The sequence below is a fragment of the Nestor notabilis genome, unplaced genomic scaffold, assembly GCF_000696875.1.
Source record: "Nestor notabilis isolate BGI_N333 unplaced genomic scaffold, ASM69687v1 scaffold6125, whole genome shotgun sequence".
Lineage (NCBI taxonomy): Eukaryota > Metazoa > Chordata > Aves > Psittaciformes > Psittacidae > Nestor > Nestor notabilis.
Window position 1 is genome coordinate 36,170 of NW_009927777.1, and position 18,918 is coordinate 55,087.

Sequence of the window (18,918 nt, forward strand, 5' to 3'; positions counted from 1 at the left end):
TTTCAATATCCTTGAAGGAGATCAGTCTACTCCATAAGGAAGTGCTGAACACACCCCCCCCAGCAGAGCTGTGCAGCACTTTGGGGAACAAAAGGGGAAAGAAAAAAACAAAAAAGGAATGAATGTAGCACTTGCATGTAATAAAGCAAATATTTACATTAAGCACAATACAGCAATTTATTTAGATGCTTAAATGAAGAATACAAAGGGAAATAAAGATCACAAAATTATACATACTACAACAGTGTGTCATATATTAGATGGTATAAATGAATACAACACCTTGTTGGTGTTAACTAAAGATAAAACTAAATATCCAAAACACAGCACTTTTGTTTCAGTGTGCTGCTTCAACACAATACACTTTTATACAGATCTAAAAGGTGTCAAAATTAGTAGCTGCAAACTTGTTTCTTGCATGTGATTTTTCTTTTTTAGCTTAAAAGATTTCAGAAAATGGCTCTGAAATACGTTTGTCATCAGTTGTAATGTCAAGGATATTCAGAACAAGAAAATTCTATAATACAATAGAGTCCAGATATATTTTTTTATGTTGCTGGCCTCTGTTTTGAGATTGTACAAGGTTATGTGCAAAAACTAAGTTTGTCAAAATTCATACTATAGCAGTTTCAAGCTTTTGCTAGGTAAACTAGATACAGCATTTATTACACAGCAGGGCAACACTAAAAAAGAGAAACAAATCTATGATGGGTACACAAGAACAATTTCATAAGCGTCACTTGAATAGGTCTAAAAGACTGTACAAATATACATTTCAACTATTCAGAATGATACATGAAAAAATCAATTTCCCCATAGTCTACTATACACGTTGAACTGGTAGCTTGTATGGCTGGCCCTACACTACCATGTGAAAAAGGGTAATGTTTAAAAAGACATACAACTGAACATGTACAAGAGTGAAATAAATGTTGAAAATGCAGATAAAATAAACCTCTGCTTTTCTCTGTGTGCATTCTGGAGCCACCAGCTTATCCGTTTTCACATTAAGTTACTGTGCTCATCCCAGCAGGTTTTCTCAAGCAAGATCAGCCAACAGCATCCTTAAATAACCACTGGAACAGCAGTGGCCACAACCACCACATGCCATGACCTAGCACTCGAAAGGCAGTACCAGTTAAAACGTAAGCTTAGCAGTCAGACTGAAATGAAAGTGTTGACAGTTGTAGACTGGACCGTGTTACTGAGGCTTCTGAACCGAGCAGCTCATGCTTGCTGGCTGCTCAGCTCCACACTGGTTAAGCTGCTGTGCATTGGCTCTGCTACTCCATCAGTCACACTGTCAAACTGCTCTCCATCCTCACTGTCAATTGTGCTATTCTGCCATTCCATCTGCTGATTTGACAAGCTCTCCTCAATCTCTGATGCATTTTTCCATTGCGACTGGTCCTTAGACCAAAACTCTTCTACTTTTCCATAGGAACGATTCTTCCACTTTGACTGTTCTTCATCACTTTCAGATCCACCCCCCTTTGTCTCAACAGCTGGTTTACTGCTACTTGCATCTTCACTTTGGGAGGATTCATCTGTCCACACCTCTGGCTTTACTTCTGATGTATTATCTTCAAAATCAGAAACCTGCTGAGAACCAGGCCCACTTTCAGACTGTGAAGCTCCGTCTTTCCATTCAACAGCATCATCTTGATCATCCTGATCACCGTCGCTATCCGAGACATCACCTACCAGTTTTGTTGGCTCTTCAGCAGAAAGAATCTCTTCATATTTAGAGCTTTCCTCTTGTTTTTGATCAGACTTCTCTGGAGACTGTAATGTATTTTCTTCTACGATTTCCTTGGATATGCTGTCCTCCGGGTTCTCCACTGTGCTATCAGAAGAGGTTTTCCCACCACTGTCGGAAATACGCTGACCAAATGGACTCCCACTTTCATTGTATTCCTCTTCTATATTTTCATAGCTGTCTGAGGAACTTTCATTGTCTTTTTCCAAGTTTATTTTTTTATCAACAGTCTTACTAACGTTGACTCTGGAATTCTTTTCATCGTGGTTTTCAAACAGCCATTCAGCATCAAAATCCATTTCGTGTTTGACTTTGTTTAACTCTTTCATATTGAAACCGAGCAGCACACCAGGTTTGTATTTTTCACAATCTCTTACACATTTCTTCCTTTTGTTACTAAAATGAGATGCAATATCAGACTTCCAGAGCCACAAACTGGCAGCCAGCTTTTCAATCTCTCTCCTAGTGGGATACGGTTGCTTATTAAAATATTTCGTAAGAAATGTTTTCCTGGCTTCATAGGAATCATCTTCATGACCCTTGGGGTCCAATGCTAGAACTACAGGTTCTTCAGGCTTCTCCTCAAAGGCAGAGGGGGAGTCATCGTCATCCATTTTCCTCTTCTTCATCAGTGAGAATTCCATGTGTTCGTAAGTACGTTTTACGGGTGCTACAGCTGGAGACTGACTGAGCCGAGATGAGGAAGTACCTTTGTCCTGGCCGTTCTGGGTCTTCCCAACACCTCTGCAGTGAACAAGGTGCAGCGTTATAGTTGAGGCAGTCATGTTACTAGTATATACACCAAGGCAATGAATGCATTTGTAGGTCAGCTTTTTCTCAACCGGGTGAACTGTCTGGATGACTTGATGCCTCTCCCGTAGATGATGTGCAAGTGCATCAGAGATGGGTCCTTTTAGGATCGAAAAGCACAGAGGACAGAGGGTTTTCCCCACATCTTTTTTGTAGGGAACTGCTGCTTGCGGAGAACTTTTTACAGGTACATCAGACTTCTCCTGGACTTTCGGCTGTGGCTTTGGAGGAACCGGGGGAGTATTCTGAGCGTGGTAAGCTACAGATTCAGCCGGAGCATCTCTCAGGTTGTAGGTGGTTACAAGAAGATGGATATTCGTGTGACTACCCTGCTGCAATGTCAAATCAAACGTTAGAGTGGAATCAGTTTTAGGTCCCATTTCTTCATCGACATGAACCATTCGCATGTGAGCAGCCATCTTTTCAACATCATTGAAGGTTGAACGGCAATACGGACAAGACAGACCATGTATTAACATATGATTAAGCAATGTATCAGTGGGTAAATAGCGGTTACAGTATAGACATTTGCTAGTGAAATTGTGTATTTTCATTATATAGTTAGCTACTGCAGGCACCTTTTCAGCCTTGTGCTCCTTTTCAAAGTGGACACTATACACATTCTCAGGAAACAGCTCATTACAGATTGTACAGATTTTCCACTTCTGTGTGGATGACGTATTGACAGGGGAAGGACCTGTAGCAGCTACAGGAGATTTTGAGCCAGACTGACCTAATACTCTTGAGGCTGACTGTGACTGAGATAACGACGTCTGTTTCAACTGAGCCGATGAAAGGGAAGATGAATTGGCAGACTGAAGAGAGTATCTTGCTGAGGCCTGTGATCTCTGTTCCCCTCCAAGAGTATAAGGCCTTCCATTTCCACTTGTTGAAAACTGCTTCATTGTCTGTGATTGTTGTGGAATAGAAACCTGTGCACTACCACTTAAGTTTAGCCTTCCCCCTGGCTGACCAACGTAGCTTGGGGGTACCGACTTGACTCCATAATTGTTTTGTTGTAGGTGCACGTTTGACATCATATTCACTCCTGCGGAATTTAACGTAGGCTTTGGTATAGTGAGTCTGTTCATCATCTGTTGTGATGAAAGAGATCGAACACTTCCAGGGGAAAGGGGACCCATCCTCTGAGGGAGGCCCATAGACTTCTTATCCTGTGGTTTTGGAGCTATCAGCATCAAAGGTTTAGATCTTGGAACCACTACATTAGTGTGACCTATCATTGCTGTCACTTGATATCCTATACGTTCGTGGTCTTCGATAACATGCTGTACTAAAGCTTCGTACGACTTCGGCATAAAAAGGCATCGTTTGCAGTGAATACTCCCCTCCTCTCGGGTACTAGAACTTAATGGAACTGCACCATTGAGTGACTTTTCACCTCCCTTCGCTACATAAGGAGCAGCAACATGCTGAAAATGTTCCCTGTAAATGTGCTTTCTAACTATTTCATACAGAGGATCTCGGTAAGTGCACTTCTTACAGTAATAAACAGCTTGATCTACACTGTCAGCCTGCTTAGGTTTAAGGCTATCATGTTTGTTTTTATCTTTAAAAGTGCTGATGCCTCCACTCGGTGTATTGGCATTTGGAGCATGAAATATTTTAATGTGCGTTTCCAAAGTCTTTTTGTCCGCATTGAACGTACAATAAGGACAATTAAGGAGAATCCTATTTTCAAAGTCTTCACTATGAACATTCCGGAAGTGGCTTTTGTACGCTGAAAAGAACTTCGAGGAGAATGGACATGCACTGCAGCAAAAGGGCTTTGTCCGATAGTCCTTAAAACAAAGAACAAAGCAGAAACTAAATATGGAAAAGCAGGTTTTAGAAAAACAGTATCCACACTCTTCTCTTAAAAATCGTGTTGCTAAGTAAGTCTCCAAACCCACTGCAACGGTCTCAAACCTTTAGATTTACTTCTTCTCTCCAGTTTTTGGCCTGCACATCAGGCCCTAAAAGTTTATCATCTGAACATACATGCGATGTGGCGAGTGCCAGTTCAGAGCTCCCTCACGAGTTTAACCAGAAACTCCCCATGCAAGGCTAAATCCTAAACATGCTTCTCCACCAGACAAGAAAAAGTCTCATTCCTTGCAGGTGAGCTGCAGGAAAGTTCACTGTAAGCTCATTCTGGGGGTAAAGGCAAGCACAACTGTTTGGGTAGAATGAGACTGCAACTAGGAGATAAGTTACTTCCCATCAAAATCTGCCAAACTTTTCTAGATACAAGACAGACATATAACTTTACTATTCCAGGGTCTTAACTCATTACAAACTTCTGTGGAAGATGCTCTTCAAAAGTTATTTCTGGTGAACAAATGGATTTAAGCTTACCAACTCATATTTTCTAAGGCTACACAAGCCCTTAGAGCCACCAAAGCCTCTTCATTCTGATCAAAGCACAAACCCAATTTTAAACCCAATCTTGAATCAGGAGAAAAAAAGGGTGTTAGAAAACTCCACATCTGCAGTTGCCTTGCCCTGCCCCCTTTGTTACATTTAACATGGTGCTGACGTGGTTCTTGTCAACTGCTGTAACACAAAAAAATAGTTACACTGGCCTTGGAGATAGCCACAAGCAACCTGGCATTTCAGATGAGGTAAGGCATTACACTGAAATAGTTACAAACATTCATCATGAGTGTCAAAACAAGTCTTGTGCATCAAGGATAGATCATTCGTGCATAGATCTTGTGCACAGATCATTTGAAGTAGCTGGAGAGTTGTAACTCTCCCTCTGCATAAAGAGCTAGGAATATTCACTTCTGTCCCCATTCTGAAGCCTCAAACATCCGGGAGGCTGGAGAAAAGATACAACAAAACAAACTAAACAGAAGCTGTCTCCTTTCATATTTCAATTTTTATTCTGGAATTAACTAGAAAAAAGGATGTCACTGGTGTATTCTATGGAGCACAGTAATAAAGGGTTATTTTTAGATTAACACTACACTAGGAATCCATCATAATGCCCGTTCCAATTTCCTGTAGAGGCAATTCCTGATCTTTCAGATGCTAAAAGAGGGCTCATTCAATAGAGAGACTTCTCACTGCTCTGTCAGTGCTGGCATTACTCTACTGTACCATCAGAGGCTACTGCAGAAGACATGACTTGCCTTAAATGTGTTTAAACAGAATCAAGTATTATTTCCTCCCTCAACATCTAGCTCAATGCAAATTTCCTTCATTCCTGGCACAGAAACATCTCAGAAGTGAGACTTGCAGTGTCACTTAATTGTGCTGTACAGAACTAATATGCCTAAACTAAGTCTCAGACATAGTCACGCTATGACAACACTATGAAACATTGAAGGAGAAGTAAAAAACTTATCACAAACTGTGTAAAATTGTTGATCTGGAAGGATGGTAAAATTGTGCTAAGCCTGAAAACAGGCTCTTAATATGCAGTTGTCAAAGGGCGAGTGAGATTTCTTGACCCATGGGTTTCTCCAGGCCTAAGATAAAGACCAGGGTTATTACTCTAAAAAAAAAGCTTTTTGCTGTCCCTTAAACTGATGTGAAATGAAGATTAATGGGTAAAACTGCAGGAAAAGCTCTTGATGTCTCTGTGCAACACCCTTTAGTATGAACCACCTTCAGAATGGGATGTGTCAACATGAACTATTACCAACCTGATTTTTTGTAAGCGATGGGTCCCACAATCCTACATCTTCCCATGTAGTGTTTTTCAAATAAAAGTCATTAGGTTCAAACTGCTTAAAATCCTGGAGAAGGGGGAGATGGGAAGAGAGTACAGAGAATCAAAACCAAAGACCAACTGCTCCCTTAAGCAACTTCTGCAAGCATCCATGCAGTCCTCAAGGGCTCCTGGCAAACAGGAGGTACTATTCATTCAAGGAAGTGTGGGTATTGAAGATGTATCTCTTTGCAGGTGAAGAGTTGTGAATAGTCACCATATCGTAAAACACCTGAAGAACTATTTTCAATACTCATCCTCATAATTAATCCAAGACTAATTACATACCTGCCCCATTTTCACAAGCAGTCATAGAGGCAGGCTAGAGCTATACATTTGAGATCATGTAGACACTTTACCATAACTCCGATGTTTGGTTTATTTTTTGGTTTTGGGGGGTTTGGAGGTTCCTGGGTTTTGTTACTTTAATTTCACATAGACATTCAGATAAAAATGTTAAGTTTGACTACATGTACGATGTCCAAGAAGCCCAATTCCTATTAAGAAAAATCATGAAGTACTTTGGCATTTCATCACTGGCATTTAAGTCAGCAGCACACAGGGACTCTAAAATAGTATTTCCACAGAAATGAAACACTGAAAATAACATTGTCCCAGTTTAGAATTTTATCCTTACAAATTATACTTGCTCCACAAATTTTCCAAGCAGGGAGGACTGGTGTTTCCTTCTCTTACGCGTCTCACCTAAATAAATGCTCTTTAAAGAGACACTAACAGAAAAGCCAAAGCAAACAGGTCATCATTTGCCGAGTACTCTGAGGAGTTGAAGTGTGTGAACTGACAGTACAGAACTAAGTGCTCAGGAGAGAAACTAACACTTTGAGGGGATAGTACGTTTCTCCAGAAAAGTAGCACAAATACTCTTCCCTTCTAGGAACTAACACAGGTACAGAAGCAATTGTTTAACCTACTGTTAGCACTACCAAACACTTCATGCAAACCTCTGACCATCTTCTGTTCCCCAAGAACATCCTGTACCACACCAAGTTCTCGCTTCATTCCTACATGTTCAGTTGGCAAATGCTATTTTTAAGAATACATAAATAAACAAAAGACAACCTACCTTCAACAGATACCAAGTCAGTCACATACAGCCTGAAGTGTATCTTGTCTCCACTAAGCTCTCTAAAAGTGTTTACAGGTACATTTTATCTCAATTAAGCCCTACTTTGTGTAGAACATAAAAAGCAAGGACCAAACAACCAGGCTCAAACAGAATCATTCCCAGAGACCGATGCAGACAGAGGGCTGTGGTGTGGGAACAGGATACAGGGGATTCCTTCAGAACTCAAAGTAAACTTAACAGTTTGCAAAACAGGCCAAAAAAAAAAAAAAAAAGTAAATATCATACAGCAAAGGCCTCCCAGCCCCACTGACTCTGGAGCTTTGGACTCTGACTGCAGCATTTGGGAGGTATCATACTTACTTCTATATGTTCTTTACAGTATTCCAAACCAATGTCACTAAGTATTTTTTTCACAGTTTTCCGGGCCTTTCTTAAACTGCCAAGGTTGTTGACAGGAAGTTGGAACATAGTTTCTATTGAAAAAGAAAGTAAGAGAAAAGGTTTAAGTCAAATGTGTTTGTCTGATAGTCTTGTACTTTTAATTACTCATTAGTCATTTTCTGTCTTATTTTACCCATGTAACTCAGAATCAAAGCTGTAACATTAACTAAGAAACTACCACATTTTCTGCCTGCTTTGTTCTTAAATGAGCCTGGCCATAAAGCTAGATACTGACAAACTTGAGAGCACTTGAGAACCCAACAGACTGTTGTAACAACTATTGCAGGAGTAATCAGCTGCATCTGGATAGAACTCTTTAAAGTGTTTGTATTTACATGAAATCTGCCCCCTATGCTCAAGTACTTAAAACCTCAATTTATCTTTCATGCAGATGTATCCTAACTGATGTGAAAATTGGTAAATTGAGCTTCAAGGTTTGTGTCAGTCTTCCAATAGATTTAATAGTATCTCTTCAGTGAGAGAGATGATTCTTGCATTCAGCTGCAGGTAGGGTAAGAAATTCATACTGCTTCCTCTGTGTACTGTATTATGGCTTTAAATGGCTGACAAGCTGTTTAGCATACATTCTTCTATACATTCTAGTTGGTGCCTGAAAGCTTGGTTAGAGCCCTTCAGAGATAAAAATCACTGGAAAAAGCACAAGAGATGATGGTTTAATACCTCTAAGTGTAGCTGGATACTTTCAGCCTACAAGACAACCCTTTCTTATAGTTCCCCACGCAATGAAACTCTCTGTTAATGACTGGGACTATCCAGCTAGAAGAAAGTCTAAGGTTTGAAGATATGGGGATTCCCAGATTCAAGCATTACCACTAAGACTTCTTGCAAACACTAATAACTCGTCTTATTTTGTGTATGCAGGAGTTGTCAGGCTGCATGCTGCTATTGTTACAGTCAGTGCTCGCTCAGCTACAGAACCATCAGCATCAAGTGATCTGCACCTTAAGAAGGTGTGAAATGGCAGAAATGTGAAAGTCCCTCAACACGTACAGTTACTCTGGAAGCGAGGGTGGAGCCAGCCACAAAAAGGTAGGTTTTTCTCAAAAAGAAAGGAAGGAACTTCTTAAATAGCAACAGCGTCACAGTTACCTTGTTCCCTAAGCTTCGATGGCCCAATGCGTCTTGCACCAAGGCTATCGCCCCACAGGATAAAAGCTGCATTAATATTTCTGAGCCAATTCAGAAATGTTGCTTTGTTTGAACAATAAAAGGTTTGATTTGTATCAACAAATTAAAGTACTGTAAGGCCAAAGACTACTTACATCAACTAAAACCTGGCTTTTTTATGTTAGCAGTTTGAAAGTATTTTTTAAACACTTTCGATGCAGAGTTAACAGAAGTCTGCAGCCATTAAGTATTTTAGACAAGAATTCTCCCCTTTTATCATGAGATCAAGGGCAAGTACGAGGCTACAAAGAGCTTCGTAAGAAATTCTCAAAGTACAAAGGATATGGGCTGTGATTACAGCAACTGTCTCTGATCAAAACCAACCGTTCTATATGCAATATCATGCAGACTGCTCTAAGTATTACCTGTCTGTTTACCAACTAGCCTTTTTATTTTCATACTTTATCAGCTTTTACTGGGCAGGGCTTTAAGACAGTCACTAACAACACTGTTTAGCCTCAGAAATAAACAAAACTGGCAAGTTCTGCATGTAACAGTGCTAGTACAAACCACGTCAATCAGTTTCACAATCTACAAGTAGTGCTGCTAGGCTCTAGTCTCTTCAAATTCAATGGATTCAGAAACAGCTTCTGGGTAAGAGGAGAAAGCTATCATGACATTTAGGATTCATATCACAACTAGAAATTAGAAACTAAGTGGAAACAAGCCTGAGTTTATATAAAAGTCTACAGGAAAGTTTAAGGAAGTACCAAAGCAGCTCTGATGTTTAAGGATTTTGGTACCTGCATCAGGCTGGCCACTGTCACAGATTACCAGAAGCAAATAGAGTGTCATTTTAAACAGCCCTAGATGAAAACTAGGAAACCAAGGATAGTAAAATAGAAGAGTTTAGACCTTGTCTATAAGTCTCAGGGATTCCAAATTACTCACTTATAATTACTTGCAATAATGAAGTTAGACACCTCATGCAAAGTGTCTAATGATAGTCATGTTCAAACAGCACGGGCTAGGGGGAAAAAAAGGTATTTCAATGTTCTGCATTAATTTCCTCCAAGTAACAAGGACTTTGTATAATCAAAACCATCTTGATCTCTTCACATACAAAACTCTAAATGCAAGCATATTAGTACCTGTGACTGTAGAGGTGTTTCAGCTAACTCTGGTCTCAGTGAAAAGGATAAGGATTGGAAAAATTTTAGAACTAAGTTCATGAGAAAAGTACCAATGTTCTGTATGTTACCTGGCACCTTTCATTTTCGGGAAACTTAAACACACTTTAGAAATATGAAAAATTAGCGTTCTAGTGAAATATCTTCTAGCAGAGTCACTTTCAAGTCTCCTAATAGGACCCCTAATCAAGCTCTGAAGAGCACTTCTACAGGCGTTCTTTGCCATCCTGGAGAAAGTGAGGATTAAACAGATCACAGCAGTGAACTGCTCCCTTCCCAGTTATTTCCTCTAAAGCCTCTGATGACTTTGTATGAGAAATCATGAACTGCTCTTTTTATGTATTGTATCCGTTCTCATCCTTATTCTTTTATAATCAAGTGTTTCATCTGCAATTATAAACAGTACCCTGGCCTAAGACACTCCCTGTGACTGTCATTCATGTCAACCTTTCAGAATGCTTCTCACTCCTGCCCAGGGAATTATTTTGAATCCTCATAAAGGACTAGGAAATAAGGGTAGAATCTGAGTTTTTAACCTCTTGTTACTTTGGAAACTGATTCAAGCAAATCAGTTCTATTATCAAAATCTGATTGCAAACTTCTGCTTTCTTTATCAGATTTCCTGACCAAATTCTGAATTTATCCACGTTCCTTTCCTCTTTCTTCTATGAAAAGCTATTTCTTAAGGCACACATTGAGGAGAAGAAAATCGCTGCCTATATACATTAGATTTTTTAACTCTGTACTATGTATTAGGCTTTGATTAAGGAACCACAGAATGTGCCAAGTTCTGCCCTGCTCTTCTTGTCCAGGCTCTGGTATCAGCTTTACTGTGCGAGCACCTCTGGGCAGATGCTATACCCTGTTATTTTTACTACATTACTTAATATGCTTTTGGAGGAAGTAAAAGTAATTCCATTTATGACAAAGTACAAGCACATAAATGGTGGAAGAGCTTTTGAAAATGTTAATGGCTATTTACCTTGCAAACAGGAATTTGTGTTGAGAAATTGTATGAAAAAATTAAGACCACCAAGAGTACAATTACGTATTTCAGAGCAATATTACAACTAAGTTAGTTACTTCAACAAATATAATTAAAATTTCTTTAATGAAAATATTATTTGAAGGTTGCAATTTTGCTTCAATTGTGAAAACGACATCTGATAGAGGTTACAGCTGAGCCAGGTCCATTTTAAAGACATGCACAGTAATTGATGTATTTAACAACAGGGCTGAGGACCAGCAATGCCAATTCTGTGAAGTATTAGTAACAAATTAGCTTAAAAGATGGTAAAGACTAATGGGAAAAATACTGTTGTCTGAGAATTCCAACTCCTAACGGCTTACTGCTTAGTGCAAACGCTTTAGTAAAGTTGTGTCCTCTTTGCAATTTTCAAGTAGCACCATTTCCTCTAGTTTTGATCTGTAGGTGAAATAATAAGTGAAGTTTAACATTTCCAGATGGAAAAAGCAATTCCAACCTGCAGTTTTTTCTCCTAGGCCAGTGACTATGAAATAGCTTTCAATGCTGAGCCCACTGTCACTTTTTTCTCCAGATCTGGCTTGTGTGATACTAGAACTGCACTTACAGGAACCAAAAAATACCACATAGTGCAAAGTGGATTTCTATCCTCCAACACAGATCACAAAGTGAAAAGAAAATATGCTTCCTTAACATTCTATTCCTTCTATTCCCTAAGCAGAACTGAAGGCATGGCTCTGAACACTAACTTACAATAAAGTAACACAATTTTGATTTCAAAGCAGAGCATATTACTTTTTTTAAACTCAAGAACATCCACTGATTCAAAGCTCTTGCTGCTGCAGTGCATGGAGCCAGAATGAAAAATATTCATGTGGGCAAGACATTAATCATGGCTCCACTAATGCCTTTTCTCTAAAGGCACTGAGTAAGCGTTGCTCGCACTCTATTGCATTGGTTCAGTGATGGTTCAGTAGCTTCTCCATAGCTACCTGTATGCTCTGATTTTTTCATCAGGCATTACATGAAGCAGCACAGGCAGGTATGTTCAGGATTTGAATGAGTATTTTCAAGTGAACTTCAAATCCAAGGAGATAATATCCTAGTAATTTTGTTCCAGAATAACCCAAGGTAGTAGTATCAACTATACAAACACCAGTGCATTAGAACATTACATTTTAAAGCACCTAGCAAGTTGTGGTGCTTCCTTCAAAACCAAAGGCCCCACTTAAGGAATACACTCGTTTTGCTTGTAAAGAAACCTTTTGTTTTTTCTCATAACAAAGTGAGTCAGTAAAGAGTTTGTCTTCAGGCAATAATGACTTGTAAACTTGAAAGTAAGCCACAAGTCTCAATCAAATAGCTTATTTTAGTACAAAATGCCACTAACAACTTCTTCACCGAAAGAAACAAATGCTTTCTCTTAATTAGCATGTCCAATATACTGAGACATGCCAAATACAACACTATATATACAAACTCAAGTGATAAGGAAAGCAAATTATTTAGCACTGCCTGAAAAAAAGGTCTCTATTCTAGCTGCACCATCTTCCTGCCTCTGCTCTTTTGCCTGCCTCACAGTCAAGTCTTAAAGAAATTATCAAGATCTTCCTATTGCAACACATTACAACAGAGGATATAATTAGATCTTCACATCTGAAAACTTAAGCTCAGCCTTACTTTGCAAACTCTGCTTGATACCTGAATCCAACAAACCCCTCACCTTGAAGCAAATACAATTCTTTTTATTTAGGAAGCTTCTGGACAGTTTGTTCTTAACTATGATAATTAATCTGATATTATTAGTTTGTGACTACAAAAAGCTTTTAGCATGTCCATTAATTTCCATTTACAGTAAATACTCCAACTGTAATTGCGATATGCACAACACTGCTGGCACATCCTTGAATGCGGACATTAAAACAGGTGGGGTTAAGCAGCATCCCAAATCATCATTTAGACATTAATGCTATTCTGGAAAGGAGGTATCCTTTTCTGACCAAAAGTTGATGCCTAACAGAGGACACTTGGAACATCTCTTACCCATCAACCTACACTTTAGAGCTGGGTGGAGAGAATGAATGATGACTTAAAACCAGGATCAACCATGTCCTGATTAGAAATATCCAACAAGGATCTTCAGGTGCCTCCAAAAATGGATTAATAACCTAGTGATAAGAAGTTCTCAATCTCCCTCATTTTTAGTGTGCCTTGTACACAAAACATCTAACTCTACCAGTCACTAACTTAGTAAGAAATACTCAAAACCTCTTTTTGCTCTGTATTTATGCAGTACCTAGCATAAAGGTCTAGTCCACAGCCAGGTACTGATTCCTAGAATAATTCAGTAGTCAAATGTAAGCAGGAAAAACAAGCTATAAAAGAGCAAAGTATCATTGCTAAATTAGAAACACTGTACTTCAGGTTTTGTTTCACAGTCACATTTTGAAGATGCAAAGACGTGATTTAGACAAGCTTCACACAGTACTATTTCACTGCTACGGGTAACAGCCACCATGCAATGCATGAACAAAGAGCTAAGGCAAGTTTCCTGGCTAGTGCACATGTGTTAACAAAAAGGCCTGAACGACTTATGAGACTTCACCACTGAAGTGCACTGAAGCACTGTCTTTGGCTTTAAACAGGCTGCAAGGGTCCCAGGAAGGAAGAATTGAATCTCAAGTGCAGTTCTAATATGTGCATCTTATAACCTCAAAATTAGGGCACAAAATGGCTACAGACTTCTGAAGTCTGAGAACTCCACAGGAACCAACAGCTCCGTTTGCTCAATAGAATCACATCCTGAAATAGGAATGGGCCTGGTCACAATACAGGCTGACTGACTTAAATTAATAATTATGGCCAAGATTTAAGAAGCAAGTAAAAATGCAGGTAAAAAGAGGCACCAACTGCCCCTCATCACTTGGGCTGTAATGAAAACGGACCTCACTTCAAGGTTTTTCTCTCTACTTAATTGTCTAATCTTATTGGTAAAATAAAATACTAGTAACGGAAAAATTGTGCAACACCCTGAAATACTCTTGAGTGTAAGCATGAGTGTGAGCAATATGCAGGGAAAAAAATCTGCTTAGTTTTAGAAACTGAGTAGTGCAAATATCCTAAGACAGGAAATCAAGACTTCTAATTTTATGGCATGACAAAAAACCAGAAAGGAAACAAGGTCTGGCCCGAGAATTAACCACCACATAGTCACAGGGAAGTTTCAACAAACCCCACATTCTTCAGCATACCACTTTTTTCAAGAAAACCCAGATTTTAGCCTTTAGACAGGCTGCAGGGACTTCCAGCTCCAAATTACCTCTTCACCAACTTACTACTCTTACTAGTGCTTCAAATTCCAGATGGAAATGATTGCAGTCACTATTCTAAAACCATCCAGAATGTGAATTCTGACATATCCTCCTGTTACGTTATTATAAGTGATTTTAAACCACTTTTAGCATTTAATAAACTATCTTCACTGCAGCCGCTTTCAAGCACTTCAAGTTAACATGGACATGCAGTTCAGCCCTTTGACACATCAGTTACCAAGGGACTGGAACCACCTAGAGAACTGACTCAAAAGAGGAGGTAAAAGATTACTGTGCCATTATTCAGAAAATCAATTCATGTAAACCACATTACTGCATGCCTGCTTTAGAGTTCTATATTGTAGCAGTTAACATTTTCTTATGCTACATATCCTTTGCAGTGCAAAGAGTCCTCAATTACGAAGGACATACTGATCTCACACGCAATACGCTCCATTCACAACTTGAGAACTATGACCTTAGAGGAAGGTATGCACCCAGGAGAGAGGATAAGGAACACAAGAGAGAAAAACAGCAAAAACCTCCTATCAGTCTAAATATCATAGGTGTTAAAAAAGAGAAATCTTCCACCTGTCATTAGACCCCCAAAGCTGTGTCTATTTTACTATAACTAAAATCTTAATTCTCCAGTAGGTCTTTTTTATTCTGGACCTCATAAGAAGAACTGCCTTGCAGCCTGCTACCTTTGGTACCATGAGGTAACAGATGCTACACTATGTCACCTCCACCAGCTTTAGCTAGAACAATGAAATAGAGGATCTTGCAGTGTATAGCTTCAAAGCACCTGCAAGGTAACAATGCTATTCTGATTGTGGGAAAGATGCATCACTTTTGGAACAAGACAGCCTTTTCCACTCAACTCAAATCTTCAGCAAATATTCCAAATCTGCCTCATCATGTCATTTTAATTTCTGGATATTATTTAAAGTGCTTACTATGCTTGTTTCATGTTTGAGCTTTGTTACAGTTCTAACAAGCAGCAAGTATGAGATTTCTAATGTCACAGTCCAGAAATAGTTTAAAGACCTAAAGAAATAATCTGGAGGAAAATCTTGCTGTGTAAAGGACCCAGGACAGAGGTTTTCTTCTCTTTATGCTTAACTGAAAATGACACCATTTCCTGCCTACCAGATTGTACCATTAGGAAAGCCTTCCATGAGCAGCCAGCAAGAGTTGTAGGCGATCCTAAACATTCCACTGAGGAAGATGTCTTCACAAGGTTTGCAAAGAGCATCACTGTGAAATGGCAAGTGAAAAGCAGTTATGGAATCCCCAAAGCTATAAACAAGAAAACCCTAGTCCCTAGTGCATTTCCATCTTACTCAGAGCAGAGTAGGGATCCTAATGCTCCTTACAATGGCCACTGATTCTGCTGAAGTACCTGTCTGCTGGTGGAACCAAGTCAGTGGAACATGTGATTTTTTTTTAATTTTGCCTTTTCCCCCCCCTTTCCATACAAGAAAAGTGTGATGCCAACATTGCTGCTGATACTAGAGTAGTATCTGGAAAGTTACTATCTGGTTATTCCCATTTATTTCCTTTAGAAATTTATGAACATAGTTCTGTGTATGACAGAACTGAGAAGCAGCCGTTAAGAAAAGGAAAACTACAAAGCAAAATTTCCTAGTGAGTCCTGAGTGAAAAACAGGGAAGAAAAAAGTTACAGAAATAAAAATGAGGCCCCTGGAAGCAAAACTCTTTTTTTGTTACATGCATTTGTCAATTTTCTTGACATCCAATTTATTTTCCCAGCTGATGGTTCCCAGGCCTGCAATGAAAACCTCACGGGAACAGAGAGGTGGAAAGCTGCTAACTCACTGTGAGAGCATTTTTTCCTCACAATGAAATATAAAGTTACTCATAATAAGCAACATTTACCCCTCACTCTACCCCTTAAACATTCTATTTTTTGACTCAACTGAAAGGACCAGCACTAAAAGGAAAAGCTTTATGCATATTCAGGATGTTGACCATTCTGGTTTGAGTAATAAAATTACTCAGCCACATTCAGTACAGACCCATAAAGGAGTCAGCAGTCCTGTTATTTATACAACTCTGCTATTGTGGCTGTGTCCTTCCAGGCTGCCTCCTTCCAGGCTGCCTCTCCATAGCTGATCAGTCAAAAGAGGGCTGCCAAAATCCTTTTATGGAGTACAAAAAGTGTAGATCTTTAATCCTAAACCAAAAATATGCTAAACACAGAAAACCCAAAAGATGCAGACAATTGACTCAGTTTCTCATTCCCAGATAGCTAGTTCTTTACTCCTGGTTAGAGGTGGCACTGTTTCACCAAAGATGAAGCGTGACAGCCCATTCCCCCAGTGCTTACTGTGAACACCCTTGCAAAGCAAGCCCAGTCTTCCAAGAAGGGCTGCAACAACCCCAGCTGTAAAGATGGGAGCAAACAATCATCATGTGGGCAAAGGCACCACCCCTTTTACTTGAGGGGCTCAAGATTCTAAACCAGACTAGAAGGACTTCCAAAGGCCTAGACCCTCATCCAGTATAAATCCATTGCTGGTTCATAAGCTACAGCTCATGTTTTAGGGCTACTGCAAAAAATAAAACAACCCTACAAAATTTTATAACTCTAGATAAAAAATTAGCTATATAAAATTTCATTAAAATGCAACTTCGGAAGGGGTCTGCCTACTGTAACGTAACTATCCACTGGTTATCAGTTTTCTGGATTTGATGCCAAGGTGTTCGCTGAATTTATCAAGTCAAATACGATACCAACTGATTTGACATAACATCTTAAATGTAATGACACAGAGTTGTGCATCTCTTGGACTGAGTGCTTCTTAAAAACATTCCATGAAATTTACGCATCCATCCCACTTTTGTTAAATAATTCACCTTGGGATAAAATGGGGGACGTAACTACAACTACCTCTTGGGCACGTTATTAAAAAGGATAAAATAAACCATCAGCTTTACCTTCTCTTAGAAGCACGTTTGCTTGATTCTTCCTTTCCTAATGCTCTCACTTACTCAGATTATGAAGACTGAGAAAACCTGAACTCTTTGGTGGTCTGAAACACAGTATTATCACCTGTACTGTTGAAGCATGTTTTAGGTGTGAGCATGTGTGTAAAACAGACAATTTTATAAGCAATGTGTAAACCCACCCTTTTCTATCCCATTGTGATTTTAAGTTTGTAGACATCTACACTCAGATCAATCTTGTCTTAAAGTAATTGGCTCTGTAAGAACTTTAGTGCATTAACAGATTTCCTATAAACTTGAAACAAAGATACCAGTATTTTGTTATTGCTGCACATGCTTATAAAATGGAACTGTTCTTACTCTCTCTTTTCCTCTCTCTCCCTCATCATCCCTCTGCTGCTTCAAAAGGTCTGTCCTTTCATCACTCACTCCTCTTTTCTTTGCTCATTCTTGGCCTTCTTGGTCCTTACCTCGCTCATTTTCCCTCTTCTCATCTTCCCTTTCATAGCGCCAATTCATAGCGTCCACATTCTTTCGTCGTTCTCTCTCATCCTGTCTCCACCGCTTCTTGATATCTTTGTCCTTAACTTGCTCATTTTCTCTCCTCTTCTCATCATCCCTGTGCCATTTTATTGTTTCTGCATTTTTCTGTGGCTCCACGCTTCTTTTGAGATAGTCTTGTCGCCTCCTCCTCTTTTTTAACATATCCCTTTCCCTGGCACGAGCCTGCTTTTCTTTCTGGGAAAGAAAAGCTTTACGGGGCATCATGAGCTGCTGCTGTACCTGTAATAATATCGCATCCATGGAATAATATACTATACATGCACTCAGTCAGGCACCAACAACTCATGTGGAGCTGAATACTTCAAATACTAAGCCAACATAATTTACTGCTTCTTCTCTTTCATAACCCCCTGCTAGTTCCGTATTAGATAATGACAGGCAAGTTGCTATGTTCAGCTCCAGGCAGAACACCTAGCTGGCAACTCTGAACTGGTGCACATCCAGCATTGAAAAGTCAACCCCCTAAAATCCCAGGCCTAAGCAGTGTCATTTCTTTCCCCTCCCCCTTAGAACTCCTCCCACAGTTCTTAGCAGCCACTTGGCATTGCTGCATCCAATTGAAGGAACAGGCTGACAGAAGAGTTGTGAAGGAAACTTGGAAACGTTCAAACCTCAGTTTCTTCTCTTACTGGAGATCTACCTTTAACAAACCTTAAAGGTGCTCATTTATCTTTTGAGACCTCCATCTCTACCAAATTTGGCTGAAAATGGCCAACTTTGTTCTTGGCTGGGAGGAGGGAAAGGGGATTAGGAGACAAGCCACAATCTGAAAAATTGTACAAGCTTTGTTTCCTTGGGAAATGTGGCCAAAACATTTAACTGCAGTTAATGAAGTAAGTCCTGACTCATCTACTCAGACTTCCTCCAAGTATATGTTATGTCTTGCTGTTCACAAGAACAAAGGAGAAAAGAATATGACCATTTACTTGGAGTTCTGCTGAGAGAGTGGGGCTTTTGG

At 39.5% G+C, this 18,918-nt stretch overlaps 1 protein-coding gene across 1 annotated transcript; it reads right to left on the reverse strand.

Moving 5' to 3' along the window:
* Positions 1 to 152: 152 nt before the first annotated feature.
* On the reverse strand, positions 153 to 18,605 carry ADNP (activity-dependent neuroprotector homeobox). Its single transcript, XM_010014200.1, has 4 exons — positions 17,867 to 18,605; positions 7,732 to 7,844; positions 6,220 to 6,312; positions 153 to 4,368 (listed from the first exon to the last, which is right to left on the reverse strand). The coding sequence occupies exons 1-4, from the start codon at positions 18,198 to 18,200 to the stop codon at positions 1,228 to 1,230; spliced, it is 3,681 nt and encodes a 1,226-aa protein (XP_010012502.1). The 5' UTR covers positions 18,201 to 18,605; the 3' UTR covers positions 153 to 1,227.
* Positions 18,606 to 18,918: the final 313 nt, after the last annotated feature.